Source organism: Salmo salar, chromosome ssa06 (genome assembly GCF_905237065.1).
Source record: "Salmo salar chromosome ssa06, Ssal_v3.1, whole genome shotgun sequence".
In the NCBI taxonomy this organism is placed as follows: Eukaryota; Metazoa; Chordata; class Actinopteri; order Salmoniformes; family Salmonidae; genus Salmo; species Salmo salar.
The window spans coordinates 68,613,554-68,634,359 of NC_059447.1; the positions used below are offsets into that span (position 1 = coordinate 68,613,554).

Consider the following 20,806-nt stretch of genomic DNA (forward strand, 5'->3'; position numbering starts at 1 on the left):
TCGCTTTACTGTGGATATAGATACTTTTATACATGTTTCCTCCAGCATCTTCACAAGGTCCTTTGCTGTTGTTCTGGGATTGATTTGCACTTTTCGCACCAAAGTACGTTCATCTCTACGAGACAGAACGTGTCTCCTTCCTGAGCAGTATGATGGCTGCGTGGTCCCATGCAGTTTATACTTGAGTACTATTGTTTGTACAGATGAACGTGGCACCTTCAGGCATTTGGAAATTGCTCCCAAGGATGAACCAGGCTTGTGGAGGTCTACATTTTTTTCCGGAGGTCTTGGCTGATTTCTTTTGATTTTCCCCTGATGTCAAGCAAAGAGGAACTGAGTTTGAAGGTAGGCCTTGAAATACATCCACAGGTACACCTCCAATTGACTCAAATGATGTCAATTAGCCTATCCAAAGCTTCTAAAGCCATAACATAATTTTCTGGAATTTTCCAAGCTGTTTAAATGCACAGTCAACTTAGTGTATCTAAACTTCTGACCCACTGGAATTGTGATACAGTGAATTATAAGTGAAATAATCTGCCTGTAAACAATTGTTGGCAAAATTGCTTGTGTCATGCACAAAGTAGATGTCCTAACCGACTTGCCAAAACTATAGTTTGTTAACAGGAAATTTGTGGAGGGATTGAAAAACGAGTTTTAATGACTCCAACCTAAGTGTATGTAAACTTTCGACTTCAACTGTATACACCAAGTCAGAAACATCTAATCTCACTGAATGCACTGCCAACAATCCAATCGCGGGATGCATTTTAATATAAATTGTAGGTGTTGCCTACTTGGCGAGGTCTAAACATTTTCAAGAATATAGATCGCCCTTTACCTTTGGGTTCTCTTCGGGGATTAAGCACATCGCCATCTTACATCATTCATCTCATGTCAGTCATCCACCAATCCCTGCAGAGCCCCTTCCAATCTGCTTCATGTGTCCATCAATCAGTTGGTTGGGATTGAAATTGAGCATATGGAATGTTTCATATACACTACACAGTACAGAAGATCCCCCATATATTGTTGCATATTCTTATGGAGTCTATGAATGTCACTAGCTTTAAATGTAGACGACTGATAGTTCAAATAAGTGAGTCTTAACATTATTACAGATGTGTAACTTAATGGCACCAAAATGTGCATTTATATCTCGTTGACGTTTCAGTTACTAGAACTTCATAAGCGAGATACATTTCTGCACACATGTTGCGATTCTCTTTCATTATTCCAATTTGGTTTACTACTGATTTGCAACAAAACAGGTTGCAAAATCTGAAAAATAATTCCATCGTTGCAGATGACTGAACAAATCCACTGCCAAAGTAAAAGTAATCAGGTGCTGGAGTTAAAGAAACACAAGTACATTTAATGAGAATAAGTGAGAAGCATAAAGAGATAGGCTGCTGACTTACTGACATAATGATGAACCTGTAATTGCATTCTCTGTGTGGACTGTGAATGCATCTCATCTCCATATAGTATATATGCTGACTATTCTTTACCCAAAGTCCCCGCACGCAGGCACACACACACACACACACACACACACACACACACACACACACACACACACACACACACACACACACACACACACACATCAGTACGCTGAGGTCAACATTAAAACATGCAACAGCATCATTACGTGTCCTGCACAATCATCTCCCTATAGTACCGTAGCGTCTTGAGGTCCCATGCAGACGATGCAGAATGGAAGGGGAAGTGCTCAAAGTTGCAGGTTAAAATTAAAATTAAAGACGTAAAAGAGCTGCAGTTCTCCCCTCCTCTCTCCTGGTATCATCCTTATTCTTCGTTCTGACCAACAATCTGCTTTCTTCTGTAAGGATCTATGTGTAGCTGGTGCAGAGGAGTCAGGTGCAGGACAGCAGAGATGAGTAAATAAAAGTAACTTTACTCAAAGTCATCAAAATAGAAGAGAATTACCAAGCCCACAAATACGGACCACAATACAACAAACAATCACTCACAACCAAACATGGGGAACAGAGGGTTAAATAATAAACAAGTAATTGAGTGAGTGAAACCAGGTGTGAAAGACATAGACAAAACAAATGGAAAATGAAAAGTGGATCGGCAGTGGCTAGAAGGCCGGTGACGTCGACCGCCGAACGCCGCGCGAACAAGGAGAGGGACCGACTTCGGCGGAAGTCGTGACATCTTTTAGAGACCATATCAAGAAGTACCACTGTTAGCTGTGTTGAATCAAATTCCATCACTTGATAGTTTGATAATGCTGTGATTGTGCAGTGGTCTGGTCTTTCTCTCTCACACTTACTCACCTTCTATCCATCTCTCCCTCTCTCTCTATGTCTTCCTGTGGGACTGTTAGCTCATCCACTAGATTGAAGGGATGGAGTGACTCAACTGTGAGAGTCGACTTGATTCTGTTCTGATAGCTTCCTTGATGTCCCTACGCCCTTGCAGATCTGAGAGAATATTTGCCATCATTTTCCTCCCTGAATTACCTTCATTTTTATATATCGGTTGAGAACACATTCTCATTTACAACAATGACTTGTAGCCAGCCACACTAGTCCTTTCAGACATTGTAGGGTTAGAAAGGCTCAGAAAATGTTGTCACCATCATACTGGAATCCTATGTAATGACCATACAGCGTTCCGTACGAACAGAGCTGACCAGATGACAGTGACCGTTCAACCATGCACGCGAGTGTTTAACAGTATGATAGGTGACCACGATGAACACGTTGATTGAGCACGGTTGTGGTTATCGTGCATCGATTTCCACAGATAGCTCCACGCTACAAACCTTCTGCTGAGTGTGTGTGTGTGTGTGTGTGTGTGTGTGTGTGTGTGTGTGTGTGTGTGTGTGTGTGTGTGTGTGTGTGTGTGTGTGTGTGTGAGAGAGAATGAGTGAGTATCTTTCTGCCTGTGTATCAGGCTACATAGATGAGGAAGCTGCCACCCCCATAGTGAGGATTATACAGAAAGACTTTAGTTCACTTCAAAGCTCACCCTCGGGCCACCCTTGTTGTGTCCTTTAAAGTGTTACTGTACAGTATACATCATTTCATTTATAGCCTACTATAGAATGAAACCATCATAATTGACAAATGTCTCAGACCAGACAAACCCATGAGAACCTGTCTGACTGGAACTACTTCACTTTGACCTTCCCCATATAAAACGAGTGGTATGACATACAGTAATGACATAACATGAAACAACACGTAGTGACATTTCAGGTATGAGTTATTCCAGGACAAAGTGACGCTCCTCTTCTCCCTGTAGGCACCCCAGCCTGGCCACCTCACCTCTAGAGACCATCAACAAGCCCAGGGGCCCTACCAGAGCCCAGCTCAAAGGACCTACAGCGGGGACGTCCTGGACAGACACCCAGGGGTGTTCCACAGGGCCGGCCAGCAACCTTTCACCCCCAGGACCCACAGGAACCAGCATGACTCCTTCCTGTCTCAGTATCGCTACTACACCCCACCGCCAGGCCAGAAGAAGGGACAGACTGAGAGGTGATGCTAACTGCTTTTGGGAGACAATTGCTGCTGTAAAATATAAATGTACATAAGCCATGATTATAAAAGAGAACAAGCATATGCCTTACACCTCTGAGTCCACTGAATTACAGAGGTATTGAACGCTAGCAGCAGTGTTAAAATATATCTAATAAAAACACAGTTCCATAATCCTAATAGTTAGAGGCAGTAGAATGCATTAATTACAGAGTGAAAAGGAAGAGAGAGAGGAAAGAGGGAGAGAGATAAAGACAAATGCATACACATTTATTATCATAATGCAAATGCCAGTCCAGAATGCTAGCAGCGTGTTGTCGTTATTAGGCCCATCATCTACATGCAGTGGGCAATAAGCTTCATTCTAAGCAGACAGAGAGAGCTAGCTGTTAAACACTTAAAATGAATAAAAAGGACTGAGAATAAAAACAGTTCAAAAGTACTTTATTTAAAACCCAACAGTAGCAGAGCAAGTTAAAAACCACATGAAACTGGCACCTAACACAGACGTGGCTCACCATAGTTAAAAGACATTCCACTGACAAACAATCTGGCAAAACTTCTTTAAGATGGCAGGCGACCCAATTACTGAACGGAAACACCTGTTTCAATTAACCACTTCCATTTGCTGGACCAATAGAAAACAAGAAACTTAACAATGAACACCTAACCCCAATTGGTTGAAAACGATGGAAAATATTTAGTAAATGGAATGTCTGATAAATGACAATGAAATGAGGACATACACAAACATAACTTGCTCTAAAAAATACTTGGAATAAATACGTGTTAAAATGTCTTTAGTGAAGGCCACTCCTTCACACAGACCCAGAGGAAGGAATAAGTTATTTTTTGAAACGTGAGGGATTAAGGAAACACACACTCACTTTCAATCATAAACACATAAACAGACGGCACTTGTACCTGTTGATTGTCTCAATGGCTCATCACTATTCCTGTGCAGGCATCGGTCCTGACTCTCCTGACAATGATGATTAGCCCCCCATCATCTTCATTATCTTCATCTGTTTTCCTTCCGTCTACTTCCTCCTCTCCCTCTTGACAGGAAAAAGCATCCCTCTTCATCACAGAATACCTCTGGGGGTAGTTGCCATGGTCACAAGGTCAGGTCAACAAGGACGCACCTGTGTTTTATGTTACCGTTGCGTAATATGTTACATTACATAACCACACACACACCACCTTATATCTACAAGAGCTTGATTGAACCCATGTTGATATAAAGTCAAGGATCCAGACATAGCATTGTGGCATACCGGCATAGCACCATCAACATTAATGTGTTTACACCTTCTACCCTTTCTAGTATGCTGCACAGTGGTCTATGAAATACAGTGCGACAAGCACAGGAGCCGATCAAGCTGGCAGGTTAGATAATAAGTAATTACTATGTCATTAATTCATATTATACACAGTTATGTAATGTAATAGTGTATGTAGCCCAGACATGCATGGAAGAGCTGCTGATGCCCATAGCAGAAAGAGGTCAATCTGTATTTGGAGTATTGAAGTTAAGACACCTGATAGACAGTAGAAGACACTGAGTTGTATCCCGTTACATGAAGCTGATATCAATATATATGAATACTGTATATGTATAGATTTCCAATCCACTGTATTGATTGTGTGGAATTCTATTCATATTCCCTAGGGAGGAAGAGGAGAAAGAGGGGGATGAGGAGGAAGAGGAGGGGAAATATCTACAGTTCTTGGAAGATGTGACCAATGATATTTTACGCTACGGGTTGTACTCTGACAGGTGAAACGTTACATTCATGTTTTCCATTACATTTCCATGAATGTAAGGCGGGAGGGCCGACAAGCTTTGGACTCTCCTCGGAGATCGGGCCTCCCAGATGGCATACAGTATGTACACGTCATATGCCATATTTTTTTTTTTTTTATGACAGGACATAAGCTTTGAAACTCAAATTTCTTTCTCAACCACATAATAATCATAATAATAATAATAATTTGTTCAGCTTCTATAGCTCTTTCCATTACAGAAAGAATCTCAAAGCCCTTGAAAAGAAAAATAAACAAGCATAAAAAATAATAATAATAAAAAATATATATCAAATCAAATTGGATTGGTCACATACACGTGTTTAGCAGATGTTATTGTGGGTGTAGCGAAATGCTTGTGCTTGTGCAATACTATCTAACAAGTAATATCAAACAATTTCACAACAATACACACAATACACACAAATCTAAAGTAAAGGAATGGAATTAAGAATATATAAATATTTGGACGAGCAATTTCGGAGCGGCATAGATTAAAATACAGTAGAATAGAATAGAATACAGTATATACATATGAGATGACGAATGCAAAATATGTAAACATTATTAATGTTCCATTGTTAATGTGGCCAGTGATATCAAGTCTATGTATATAGGGTAGCAGCCTCTAAGGTGCTACTGATGGCTATTTATTAACAGTCTGATGAACTTGAGATAGAAGCTGTTTTTCAGTCTATAGGTCCCAGCTTTGATGCACCTGTACTGACCTCGCCTTCTGGATGATAGCGGGGTGAAGAGGCAGTGGCTTGGGTGGTTGTTGTACTTTATGATATTTTTGGCCTTCCTGTGACATCGGGTGCTGTGGGTGTCCTGGAGAGCAGTTAGTTTGCCCCCAGTGATGCGCTGGGCAGACTACACCACCCTTTGGAGAGCCCTGCAGTTGCAGGCGGTGCAGTTGCCGTACCAGGCGGTGATACAGCCTGACAGGATGCAATAAATTGTGCATCAGTAAAAGTGTGTGAGGGTTTTAGGTGCCAAGCCACATTTCTTCAGCCTCCTGAGTTTGAAGAGGCGCTGTTGCGCCTTCTTCACCACACTGTCTGTGTGGGTGGACCATTTTAGTTTGTCAGTGATGTGTAAGCTGAGGAAATTGAAGCTTACAGTACTAGTCAAAAGTTTGGACACGCCTTCTCATTCAAGGGCTTTTCTTAATTTGCACTATTTTCTACATTGTAGAATAATAGTGAAGGCATCAAAACTATGACATACACATAAGGAATCATGTAGTAACCAAAAAGTGTTCAAATAGATTTCAGATTTCAGATTCTTCAAAGTAGCCACCCTTTGCAATAATGATAGCTTTTCACACTCTTGGCATTCTCTCAACCAGCTTCACCTGGAATGATTTTCCAACAGTCTTGAAGGAGTTCCCAAATATCCTTTAGTAGTGTTTTTTTTGCAGCAATTCGATCATGAAGGCCTGATTCATGCAGTCTCCTCTGAACAGCTGATGTTGAGATGTGTCTGTTACTTGGACTCTGTGAAGCATTTATTTGGGCTGCAATTTTTGAGGCTGGTAACTCTAATGAACTTATCCTCTGCAGCAGAAGTAACTGTAACGCTTGGACGTTGTGGGTGTGGAGTCAGGCGCAGGAGGCAGAAAAATGTTTGGTACAATATATATATTTAATAAGTACCACAAAAGAGGAAAAAATGCCCAAACACAACAGGGCGAAACAAATCCAAAGTCCAAACACCTTGCATACTAGAGACACATGCTCAGCGCGTGTGGAGGAGTAAATCAAGATATCGTCGATATACACAATCACTCCCTGCCTGTGCAGGTCCCTGAGAATCTCATCGACAAAAGATTGAAAGACAGCTGGAGCATTCTTCAACCCATACGGCATGACGAGGTACTCATAGTGGCCCGATGTGGTACTAAGTGCGGTTTTCCACTCATCTCCCTTCCGAATACGCACCAAATTATACGCACTCCTGAGATCCAGTTTCGTGAAAAACCATGCTCCGTGAAATGATTCCACCGCCGTAGCAATGAGAGGTAGCAGGTAACTGAACCCCACTGTAATGGAATTGAGACCTCTATAATCAATGCACGGGCGCAAACCTCCCCCCTTTTTCTTCACGAAAAAGAAACTCGAGGAGACGGGTGAAATGGAGGGCCGAATGTACCCCTGCCCCAGAGATTCCATGACATATGTCTCCATAGCCAACATCTCCTCCTGGGACAATGGGTACATGTGACTCTTGGGAAGCGCAGCGTTAACCTGGAGGTCTATTGCACAATCCCCCTGCCGATGAGGTGGTAATTTAGACGCCTTCTTTTTACAGAAGGCGAGAGCCAAATCGGCATACTCAAGGGGAATGCGCACAGTGGAAACCTGGTCTGGACTCTCCACCGAAGTGGCACCGATGGAAACACCCAGACACCTACCTGAACACTCCTCTGACCATCCCTGGAAAATCCCCTGTTTCCACAAAATCTTGGGATTGTGAATGGCTAGCCAGGGCACCCCCAGCACCACTGGAAACGCAGGTGAATCAATAAGAAAAAAACGAATTTGTTCCTTATGATTCCACTGCGTCACCATGTCCAGTGGCACCGTGGCCTCCCTGACCATCCCTGACCCTAATGGTCGGCTATCTAAGGAGTGCACGGGGAAAGGGGAATCTAACGGTACCAGCGGAATTCCCAACTTAAGGGCGAGTCCGCTATCCATAAAGTTCCCAGCTGCGCCTGAATCGACTAGTGCCTTATGCTGGGAAAAGGGAGCAAAATCAAGAAAAAAAAATTAAGACAAACATGTGACCAACAGAGGATTCTGGGTGAGTGTGGTGCTGACTCACCTGGGATGAACGAGGAGTGTTCTACCTGTCTTCTCGACTCCCAGAGGGACCCCCCCCAGCACCGGTCAGCCATGTGTCCTCGGCGACCACAATTGATGCAGGAGGGGCGCCCTCCTCCGGTTCCCCTTGACGCAGTTCCCCCTAGCTCCATAGGAATGGGCGTAGGTAGGCTAGGAGATGGAACTGACAGGACTCTTTCTGAATGCCCGCGGGCAGCCAGCAGGTTGTCCAGTCGTATAGACATGTCGATGAGTTCCTCTAGGGAGAGTGTAGTATCCCGACACGCTAGCTCCCTGCGGACGTCCTCCTGGAGGCTACACCTGTAGTGGTCCATTAGAGCCCTGTCGTTCCACCCAGCCCCAGCCGCCAAGGTCCGGAACTCTAGGGCAAAGTCTTGCGCGCTCCTCAGCTCCTGTCTGAGGTGGAACAGTCGTTCACCCGCCGCTCGTCCTTCTGGGGGGTGATCGAATACAGCCCTGAAACGGCGGGTGAACTCAGGGTAGTTATTCCTTAATTAATAGGTCTGGTCCATTCCAAACAGCGTTGGCCCACTCCAATGCTCGACCCGTCAGGCAGGAGATGAGGAGGCTCACACTCTCCTCCCCCGAGGGAGTCGGCCTCACGGTCACCAGGTATAACTCTAGTTGTAATAGAAATCCCTGGCACCCTGCCGCTGCTCCATCGTACTCCCTCGGAGGCGTAAGATGCAGTGCCCCAGATCCAGATGGGGAAGGGAGTGGAGTAGGTGGACTCGTCGGGTGAGCCGGAGGTGAAGGGAGGAAACCACTCCTCTCCCATCGATCCATCCTCTCCATCATCTGGTCCATGGCTGACCCAATCCGATGGAGGACGGTGGTGTGGTAGAGGACCCGTTCTTCCATCGATGGTAGAGGAGTGGTGGCTGCTTCTGCTGACTCCATGTTGTTGGTGCGGGCTTCTGTAATGCTTGCACGTCATGGGTGTGGAGTCAGGCGCAGGAGGCAGAAAAATGTTTGGTACAATATATATATTTAATAAGTACCACAAAAGAGGAAAAAATTCCCAAACACAACAGGGCGAAACAAATCCAAAGTCCAACACGTTACACAACACGAACACAGTGAAAACACGTAACAAGCCCGCACACAGAACAGGTGGAGAGGCGGGCTTAAATAATACCACTAATTAACTAACAGAACACAGGTGCAACTAATAAAGACATGACTAACAGAAAAACTAAAAGGGGATCGATGGCAGCTAGTAGGCCGTTGACGACGACCGCCGAGCGCCACCCGAACAGGGAGAGGAACTACCCTCGGCAGTAGTCGTGACAGTAACTCTGGGTCTTCCTTTCCTGTGATGGGTTTTCCGGATTGACTGACCTTCATGTCTTAAATTAATGATGGACTGTCATTTCTCTTTGCTTATTTGAGCTGTTCTTGCCATAATATGGACTGGGTCTTTTACCAAACAAGGTTATCTTCTGTATACCACCCCTGCCTTGTCACATCACAACTGATTTGCTCAAATGCATTAAGAAGGAAAGAAAATCCACAAATTCACTTTTAACAAGGCAGCCCTGTTAATTGAAATGTATTCCAAGTGACAACCTCATGAAGCTGGTTGAGAGAATACCAAGAGTGTAAAAGTTGTCATCAAGGCAAAGGGTGGCTACTTTGAAGAATCTGAAATAGAAAATATATTTTGATTTGTTTAACACTTTTTTGGTTACTACATGATTCCATATGTGTTATTTCAAAGTTTTGATGTCTTCACTATTATTATACGATGTAGAAATATAAAAAATGAAGACAAACTCTTGAATGTGTAGGTGTGTCTAAAGTTTTGACTGGTACTGTATATACAGTGCCTTCGAAAAGTTTTCAGACCCTTTGACTTTTTCCACATTTTTCTCATGAATCTACACATCAATACCTTCTAATGACAAAGCAAAAAGAGGTTTTTAGAATTTTTAGCAAATGTAATAAAAATAAGTATGCATAAGTGTTCAGACCCTTTAGTCAGTACTTTGTTGAAGCACCATTAGCAGCGATTACAACATAGCGTCATGCCCAAGAAGACTCTACAAGCAGCTTGGCACACCTGTACTTGGGGAGTTTCTCCCATTCGTCTCTGCAGATCCTCTCAAGCTCTGTCAGGTTGCTGCACAGCTATTTTGAGGTCTCTCCAGAGATGTTTTATCGGGTTCAAGTCCGGGCTCTGGCTGGGCCACTCAAGGACGTTCAGAGACTTGTCCCGAAGCCATTCCTGCATTGTCTTGGCTGTGTGCTTAGGGTCGTTGTCCTGTTGGAAAGTGAACCTTCACTCCAGTCTGAGGTCCTGAGCACTCTGGAGCAGGTTTTCATCAAGGAGCTCTCTATACTTTGCTCCATTCATCTTTGCCTCGATCCTGATTAGTCTCCCAGTCCCTGCTGCTGAAAAACATCACCACAGCATGATGCTGCCACCACCATGCTTCACCGTAGGGATGGTGCCAAGTTTCCTCCAGACGTGACGCTTGGCATTAAGTCCAAAGAGTTCGATCTTGGTTTTATCAGACCAGAGAATCTTGTTTCTCATGGTCTGAGAGTCTTTATGTGCTTTTTGGCAAACTTCAAGCGGGCTGTCATGTGCCTTTTAATGACAAGTGTCTTCTGTCTGGCCTCTCTACCATAAAGGCCTGATTGTTTGAGTGCTGCAGAGATGGTTGTCCTTCGGGAAGTTTCTCCCATCTCCACAGAGGAACACTAGAGCTCTGTCAGAGTGACCATTGGGTTCTTGATCACCTCCCTGACCAAGGTCCTTCTCCCCCGATTGCTCAGTTTGGCCAGGCAACCAGCTCTAGGAAGAGCCTTGGTGGTTCCAAACTTCTTCCATTTCAGAATGTTGGAGGCCACTGTGTTCTTGGGGACCTTCAATGCTGCAGAAATGTTTTGTGCCTCGACACAATCCTGTCTCGCAGCTCTACGGACAATTCCTTGGACCTCATGGCTTGGTTTTTGCTCTGACATGCACTGTGAAATGTGCAACCTTATAAATACAGATGTGTACCTTTCCAAATAATGTCCAATCAATTGAATTTACCACAGGTGAACTCCAATCAAGTTCACGGATGATCAACGGAACAGGATGCCCTTGAGCTCAATTTCGGGTTTCATAGCAAAGGGTCTGAATACTTATGTAAATATGTTTTTTCCATTTTTATTTTTAATACATTTGCTAAAGTTAAAAAATATATATTTCGCTTTGACATTGTAGGGTATTGTGTGTAGATTTCTGAGGAAAATGTTTTATTTAATCCATTTCAGAATAAGGCTGTAACGTAACAAAATGTTGAAAGGGTCAATGGGTCTGAATACTTTCCGAAGGTACTTATATATAGCTACATAACAGAGAGTAGGTCTGGACTATGTTTCAATCCTCCAACAGATGGGGCGACAGTTGAGAGGGATCCACATAGCTGGAGCAGAGGAAGGGGTTTGTCAACAGGGGGAGTTTAGCAGGTCCTCTGCTGGCATGCAGGCAGCACAGTTCACTCTTCATTGAAGGCCTCTCACCAGTTCCTCGCCGTCCCCGCTGTCACCTTGCAGGGGGCCCCGTGAAAATACGTTACGCTACTGCTCAGACTTTTTACTTATTGAAGTGTTACATTTGATTTGAATTTGAAATTGTGTTGTAAATTCCAAAGTAGGCCACTGAGTATGACTGTCGAATAGGTAACTATAAGTGTCAAAAGTGGTGCTCTCTCTTTTCCCAAAGTGTTGTGGAGTCCGTCCTCAGCTGGCAGATGACATGGAGACACGACCTGAGTCAGGTTAGTGCAAAGACACACACACAGAGAGCTTAACTTGGACTGAAATAGGTTCCCGCTACTCATTTTGGGTGCAGGTACTATTTATATTTCGGTGCAGGAGCTCAACAATACTTATGAGCTAATATTCTATAAGAGGAACAGGAGCTCAAACAGTAGAACATTTTAGGTGCCGGTACTCAGCTCCGGTGAGCTCCTGCCGAAGCACTGCACGCACGCACGCACACACACACACACGCGCACGCACGCACGCACGCACACACACACACACACACGCGCACGCACGCACGCACACACACACACACACACGCGCACGCACGCACACACACACACACACACACACACACACGCACGCACACACACGCACGCACGCACGCACACACAACTCTATCAAACACCTGTCTTACAAACTCCTCACATCTTTGCTGTGTAATTTAGTGCTTACTCTCATTTTGTATGCCAGTGCAGTATCTAAATCTGTTTAAGACCATTCTAACTTGAGATACATACAGTACCAGTCAAAAGTTTGGACACACCTACTCATTCAAGGGTTTTTATTTGTTTTTACGATTTGCTGCATTGTAGAATAATAGTGAAGACAACAAAACTATGAAATAATACATATAGAGTCATGTAGTAATCAAAAATGTTTTCAACAAATCAAAATGTAATTATTATTGCAGATTCATCAGAGTAGCCACGTTTTGCGTTGATGACAACTTTGCACACTCTTGGCATTCTCTCTACCAGCTTCGTTAGGTAGCCACTTGGAATGCATTTCAATAAACAGGTGTTCCTTGTTAAAGGTTAATTTGTGGAATTTCTTTCCTTCTTAATGCGTTTGAGCCAATCAGTTGTGTTGTGACAAGGTAGGGGTGGTATACAGAAGGTAGCCCTATTTGGTAAAACACCAAGTCCATATTATGGCAAGAACAGCTCAAATAAGCAAAGAGAAATGACAATCCATCTTTACTTTAGACAGGTCAGTCAATCTGGAACATTTCAAAAACGTAAAAAATTTCTTCAAGTACAGTCACAAAAACCATCAAGTGCTATGATGAAACTGGCTCTCATGAGGACCGCCACAGAAAAGGAAGTTCCAGAATTACCTTTGCTGCAGAGGATAAGTTCATTAGGGTTACCAGCCTCAGAAGATGCAGCCCAAATAAATGCTTCACAGAGTTCAAGTAACAGACACATCTCAGCATCAACTGTTCAGAGGAGACTGTGTGAATCAGGCCTTCATGGTCGAATTGCTGCAAAGAAACCTCTACTAAAGGACATCAATAATAAGAAGAGACTTTCTTGGGCCAAGAAACACGAGTAATGGACATTAGACCAGTGGAAATCTGTCCTTTGGTCTGACGAGTCCAAATGTAGATTTTTGATTCCAACCGCCGTGTCTTTGTGAGGTTCCTGTGTGGTTCCTATGCATGTGTGGTTCCTACTGTGAAGCATGGAGGAGGAGGTGTGATGGTGTGGGGGTGCTTTTCTGATGACAAGGTCGGTGATTTATTCAGAATTCAAGGCACACTTAACCAGCATGGCTACAACAGCATTCTGCAGCAGCATGCCATTCCATCTGGTTTGCGCTTAGTGGGGCTATCATTTGTTTTTCAACAGGACAATGACCCAACACACCTCCAGGCTGTGTAAGGGGTATTTGACCAAGAAGGAGAGTGATGGAGTGCTGCATCAGATGACCTGGCCTCCACAATCACTCGACCTCAACCCAATTGAGATAGTTTCGGATGAGTTGGACTGCAGAGTGAAGGAAAAGCAGCCAACAAGTGCTCAGCACATGTGGGAACTCCTTCAAGACTGTTGGAAAAGCATTCCAGGTGAAGCTGATTGAGAGAATGCCAAGAGTGTGCAAAGCTGTCATCAAGGCAAAGGGTGGCTACTTTGAATAATCTAAAATATCAAATATATTTTGATTTGTTTAACACTTTTTTGGTTAGTGCATGATTCCATATGTTATTTTATAGTTTTGATGTCTTCACTATTATTCTGCAATGTAGAAAATAGTCAAAATAAAGAAGAACCCTTGAATGAGTTGGTGTGTTCAAACATTTGACTGGTACTGTACGTGGAACTCAATGTCTCTCCCAATAATTTACATGAACGTTGTGCATGCTTATCTGAGGTTAGGAGTCAGCGCCTACCATGATAGTATATGCAGACTTTACTTCTTGTTTTACCAGCCCGTCTGTTGTGTGCGTGTGTGTGCTTTTGTGAGTTAGATGAAATGTGTTGTGAGCCGTCTGACCAGAACAGTTGGTTTGGCTCCACCGGAGTCCCTCAGGAACAGTGAAACATCTGCAAGCCTCTGTTTCAAATCGATAATTATCTCTGTCTTCAGTGTGAAACACACAGATAGCAGGGAGTAAATAAAACCAAACAAAACTAAAACTCTGGAGAATTGATTTGGAATGGCTAGTTTGAAACAGATGGAAGTGTGTATGCGTGCCTGCGTGATGTGTGTGAGTAGACAGGGTTAATTAGCGAGTGGGCAAAGATCCTAATGTTTTTTTTTTAACAGGGACAGTTTCTTCACTGTGTCACTGTCGTCCCATGCTGTGCCACACTTGCCAGGGCACCTGTCTCGTCTCTGATGCTCATACTGTTTACTTTTCTCTGCGTGACAGAGCTAAGGCAGCGTCAACACACACACACACACAATTTGCTGTGTGATCATATGACAGCAAGCTACTGCCCTGTTTAGGCCTCCACTTTGTTGTTGACTCATTCTTTATTCGTTATTTTATTATTAGTTGATCCCACTGACTGGAAATCTCTTCTACATGGGAGACCTGTCCTAAGTTGGCAGCAAACAAACAGTGAGCTACAAGGCCTTTTTAGCCCTGAAGGAGAGAAAGAAAGCCACTTGACCCTGTTCTAAACATGTTTGTGATAAAGATGGAGCTAATGTTCTAGGCTCTGTGTTTGCCCATTCTTCCAGTTAGAAATTAGATGTCTAGATAGACCTATTTGTAGTCAGAAAGTGAGATACTTGTTTGACAATGAGCTAGTTGGCCTTATTCTTTGAGCCAGAGTGTAAGAGATACGAGGCCCAGTTTGGCCGTATTACACGTGTCAGTAGTATATTACTGGACTGCATCACTTCCTTCTATTTTGCCTTGCCCGTCATCCCTCTCTGTGTTCTTTGTGATAGACAGTCCACTGTAACACTTGGCCCAGCTTGGCCCCATGTTTTGATCCTAGTTGGCTCCTGTTACTTGTCAATACACTCTCAGAAAGAAAAGGTGCTATCTAGAACCTAAAAAGGTTATTCAGCTGTCCCCATAGGAGAACCCTTTAAAGAACCCTTTTGGTTCCAGGTAGAACCCAGGAACTTTGAAACACTTTTTCTAAGAGTGTAGTAAAGCACTCGCCCCATTTGCCCTGTGTTAGTCTCTCCCTCTCTCCCTCCCCTTCTCCCTCTCTCTCTCCACATCGCTCTTTCTCCCTCTCTTTCTCTCTCTCGCTGACGACCATGTCTTATCTCTCCTCCGTAATCATACAGAGAAGACAAGGGAAGACAATCGGTCCCAGAGAAAGATGAATGAATGACCCTGTATGGATAATAAATCAATTCCAGTGGAATGCCGGGAGAAAAACATGTACAACACCTTATGTCAGCAGTAGAGAGAGCAAACGGGAACGCTGTGTTCTTAAAACATTTATTCAGCACTTCTGTCTGGTGGATGGGAGCTATAGCATTTATCCCTATATACACAGCCTTACTGTACCCATAATCTTAGTTACCCAAAAGTACAATTCTTGTTTTCCTGAATTTGTATGATATAGGCAATTTTTACTTTGTGGCTGTGGAATCTAGTGGACACCGTTTATCATCCGCACAAGGACTTGAAATTCACGCACCAGTTTAAGCACCACCTTCGCCCAATCCTGATTTGTCCAAATAATCAATGCCGAAAACCCTAAACCAGGAACTACACTGCTCAAAAAAATAAAGGGAACACTTAAACAACACATCCTAGATCTGAATGAAAGAAATAATCTTATTAAATACTTTTTTCTTTACATAGTTGAATGTGCTGACAACAAAATCACACAAAAATAATCAATGGAAATCCAATTTATCAACCCATGGAGGTCTGGATTTGGAGTCACACTCAAAATTAAAGTGGAAAACCACACTACAGGCTGAGCCAACTTTGATGTAATGTCCTTAAAACAAGTCAAAATGAAGCTCAGTAGTGTGTGTGGCCTCCACGTGCCTGTATGACCTCCCTACAACGCCTGGGCATGCTCCTGATGAGGTGGCGGATGGTCTCCTGAGGGATCTCCTGCCAGACCTGGACTAAAGCATCCGCTAACTCCTGGACAGTCTGTTGTGCAACGTGACGTTGGTGGATGGAGCGAGACATTATGTCCCAGATGTGCTCAATTGGATTCAGGTCTGGGGAACGGGCGGGCCAGTCCATAGCATCAATGCCTTCCTCTTGCAGGAACTGCTGACACACTCCAGCCACATGAGGTCTAGCATTGTCTTGCATTAGGAGGAACCCAGGGCCAACCGCACCAGCATATGGTCTCACAAGGGGTCTGAGGATCTCATCTCGGTACCTAATGGCAGTCAGGCTACCTCTGGCGAGCACATGGAGGGCTGTGTGGCCCGCCAAAGAAATGCCACCCCACACCATGACTGACCCACCGCCAAACCGGTCATGCTGGAGGATGTTGCAGGCAGTAGAACGTTCTCCATGGCGTCTCCAGACTCTGTCACATCTGTCACATGTGCTCAGTGTGAACCTGCTTTCATCTGTGAAGAGCACAGGGCGCCAGTGGCAAATTTGCCAATCTTGGTGTTCTCTGGCAAATGCCAAACGTCCTGCACGGTGTTGGGCTGTAAGCACAACCCCCACCTGTGGACGTCGGGCCCTCATACCACCCTCATGGAGTCTGTTTCTGACCGTTTGAGCAGACACATGCACATTTGTGGCCTGCTGGAGGTCATTTTGCAGGGCTCTGGCAGTGCTCCTCCTGCTCCTCCTTGCTCAAAGGCGGAGGTAGCGGTCCTGCTGCTGGGTTGTTGCCCTCCTACGGCCTCCTCCACGTCTCCTGATGTACTGGCCTGTCTCCTGGTAGCGCCTCCATGCTCTGGACACTACGTTGACAGACACAGCAAACCTTCTTGCCACAGCTCACATTGATGTGCCACCCTGGATGAGCTGCACTACCTGAGCCACTTGTGTGGGTTGTAGACTCCGTCTCATGCTACCACTAGAGTGAAAGCACCGCCAGCATTCAAAAGTGACCAAAACATCAGCCAGGAAGCATAGGAACTGAGAATTGGTCTGTGGTCTCCACCTGCAGAACCACTCCTTTGTTGGGGGTGTCTTGCTTATTGCCTATAATTTCCACCTGTTGTCTATTCCATTTGCACAACAGCATGTGAAATTTATTGTCAATCAGTGTTGCTTCCTAAGTGGACAGTTTGATTTCACAGAAGTGTGATTGACTTGGAGTTACATTGTGTTGTTTAAGTGTTCCCTTTATTTTTTGGAGCAGTATATTTCTGCTCGTAATCACCTAATTCTACATGCCTCCGAGAATCTGTCCACGAGAGATTATTGTACCCCTGGACTAGATTCTTCAGTGATTGTGTAGGATTTTATTCTTATGTTCACTTTAAGATGGCGAGGTGTGTTTATTTGTGCTGACTGTGCCAGTCTCGTGGGATTTGTGTTTTTATGAGTTGTATTTGTTTTTCCATACGGTGCACTATTACATTCTTTAATGATTTATGCGAGCAACCCTCCCACAGTTTTATCCTACATTATTACCCTGGATTTTGTATTGAGCTGTTTACCAACCAAACCAACAACATCAAACGTTATAGGTTGTTCATCAACATGTTGTCTTCAAATAGCCATAGTCTTCCTGCAGAAAATGAATAATTATTTTCCAGAGAATTCAGTACTTGAGGCTTTATTGGTCATGGGGAAACATATTGCTGATCATTTGTCCCTGTCTTAGAAATCCTGCCCAGTGGGTGTGTGTGACCTGTGGTTCAGGGTCTTTTGGGGGTCAGAGTGTGTGTCCCTCTGGGTCACGGAGTCCCTGAGGTGCCGTTGACCTGAGGGTGTGTATGGGTACAGCATCATTGACTAGGACAGAAATAGCAGCCAACCGATTCAATCAGCATCCTTGATCTAATTTTAGTGCGTGGTCTTAACTCTGTGTGAGGGTGTTTGTTGAGGTTGGGGGTAGGGAGTAAAGGTGTGTGTAAAAACACAAGGAAAAACTCCTTGTCCTAAAAAATGTTAATGGAGATTGTACTTCACTTACAAAACCAATGTATGCGAAGTCAGCCTGTCATTTCTCTATGATAACAGAACATCCAGTTTATCGTACATCCCCTGTGCGACCACATCAGAGTGAAAACAGCAGGTTTAGAAAAGGCATCCAAACGAATTAAACTGAACAACTAATAAGTCACAAAATCAATTACTCAGCCCTCAATTAGAAGCATAGCTTTAAAGTCATGGCCATCATGATTGGTCACACCCCTGACATCCCTAAATACCTTTTCTTTGAATGGGATGTTTTAGCTGTCAGAGAAGGGAGGAAAAGTCTCCAAACCTTTTTAATAAAACAGAAACACTGAAATGAAAATGACCCGAAATGCTTCCATGCCACCAATAGAACAGGTTTTAAAATGCATAAAGTTAATTTACTCAAATTCACTTATTTGAAATCCATTTTATCACAGGAAAAAAGGAGAGAAAAAAAGTTTTCAATTTGTCAAGATGTTGCCAACAGAAACTCTATCCATTATTTATTGACTTTTTAAATGTTTTACCTTCCTAGAATTGCTTCCTATTGGCATATTTCTCCTTTTTCCAATTTCCATGGGGGCTTCCCACCGGGGACAGACATCAAATGAATGTCTATTCCACGTTGGTTCCACGTCATTTAATATTGTTACGTTACAGCCTTATTCTAAAATGGATTAAATCGTTTTTTCCCCCCTCATCAATCTACACACAATACCCCATACTGACAAAGCAAAAACAGGTTTTTAGACATTTTTGTTAATTTATATAAATAAATAAAAAATGAAATATTACATTTACATAAGTATTCAGGCCCTTTACTCAGTACTTTGTTGAATCACCTTTGGCAGCAATTACAGCATAGAGTCATCTTGGGTATGATGCTACAAGCTTGGCACACCTGTATTTGGGGAGTTTCTCCCATTCTTCTCTGCAGATCCTCTCAAGCTCTGTCAGGGTGGATGGGGAGTGTTGCTGCACAGCTATTTTGATGTCTCTCCAGAGATGTTCATGTCCGGGCTCTGTCTGGGCCACCTAAGGACATTCAGAGACTAGTCCTGAAGCCACTCCTGCATTGTCTTGTCTGTGTGCTTAGGGTCGTTGTCTTATTGCAAGGTGAACCTTTGCCCCAGTCTGAGGTCCTGAGCACTCTGGAGCAGGTTTTCATCAAGGATCTCTCTGTACTTTGCTCTGTTCATCTTTGCCTCGATCCTGACTAGTCTCCCAGTCCCTGCCGCTGAAAAACATCCCCACAGCATGATGCTGCCACCACTATGCTTCACCGTAGGAATGGTGCCAAGTTTCCTCCAGACGTGACGCTTGGCATTCAGACCAAAGAGTTCAATCTTGGGTTTAGCAGACCAGAGAATCTTGTTTCTCATAGTCTGACAGTCTTCAGTTGTCCTTCTGGAAGGTTCTCCCATCTCCACAGAGGAACTCTAGACCTCTGTCAGAGCTCTAGGAAGAGACTTGGTGGTTCCAAACTTCTTCCATTTAAGAATGATGAAGGCCACTGTGTTCTTGGGGACCTTCAATGCTGCAGAAATGTTTTGGTACCCTTCCCCAGATCTGTGCCACGACACAGTCCTGTCTTGGCTCTCTGTGGACAATTCCTTTGACCTCATGGCTTGGTTTTTGCTCTGCCATGCACTGTCAACTGTTGGACCTTATATAGACATGTGTGTGCCTATCCAAATCATGTCCAATCAATTTAATTTACCACAGGTGGACTACAAGGATGATCAATAGAAAAGGGATGCACCTGAGCTCAATTTTGAGTCTCATATCAAAGGGTCTGAATACTTACGTTAATAAGGTATTTCAGTTTTTTTTAAATACATTTGCTAAAATTTTTAAAACCTGTTTTTGCCTTGTCATTATAGGATATTGTGTGTAGATTGCTGAGGATTTTTGATTTTTTTAAATCCATTTTAGTCCAGCATCCTGGAGTCGTTTCTTCACTGTTGAGACTGGTGTTTTGCAGGTACTATTTAATGAAGCTGCCAGTTGAGGACTTGTGAGGTGTCTGTTTCTCAAACTAGACACTCTAATGTACTTGTCCTCTTGCTTAGCTGTGCACCGGGGCCTCCCACTCCTCTTTCTATTCTGGTTAGAGCCCGTTTGCGCTGTTCTGTGAAAGGAGTAGTACACAGCGTTGTACGAGATCTTCAGTTTCTTGGCAATTTCTCGCATGGAATAACCTTCAACCTTCATAGACTGACAAGTTTCAAAAGAAAGTTATTTGTTTCTGGCCATTTTGAGCCTGTAATCGAACCCACAAATGCTGATGCTCCAGATACTCAACTAGTCTAAAGAAGGCCAGTTGTATTGCTTCTTTAATCAGAACAACTGTTTTCAGCTGGGCTAACATATTTGCAAAATGGTTTTCTAATGATCAATTAGCCTTTTAAAATGATAAACTTGGATTAGCTAACACAATGTGCCCTTGGACCACAGGAGTGATGGTTGCTGATAATGGGCCTCTTTACGCCTATGTAGATTTTCCATTAAAAATCAGTCGTTTCCAGCTACAATAGTCATTTACAACATTAACCATG

General features: G+C 43.6%; 1 protein-coding gene across 3 annotated transcripts in view; it reads left to right on the forward strand.

The window, feature by feature from the left end:
* Positions 1-20,806, forward strand: part of LOC106607950 (spermatogenesis-associated protein 7) — a 59,550-nt gene that overhangs the window by 27,746 nt on the left and 10,998 nt on the right. For all 3 annotated transcript variants that reach the window (XM_014205467.2, XM_014205466.2, XM_014205468.2), the window contains 5 exons: positions 3,283-3,518; positions 4,585-4,642; positions 4,846-4,907; positions 5,191-5,298; positions 11,892-11,946. In XM_014205467.2, the coding sequence (XP_014060942.1) occupies positions 3,283-3,518; positions 4,585-4,642; positions 4,846-4,907; positions 5,191-5,298; positions 11,892-11,946 (519 nt within the window). The remainder of the gene's footprint in view (positions 1-3,282; positions 3,519-4,584; positions 4,643-4,845; positions 4,908-5,190; positions 5,299-11,891; positions 11,947-20,806) is intronic.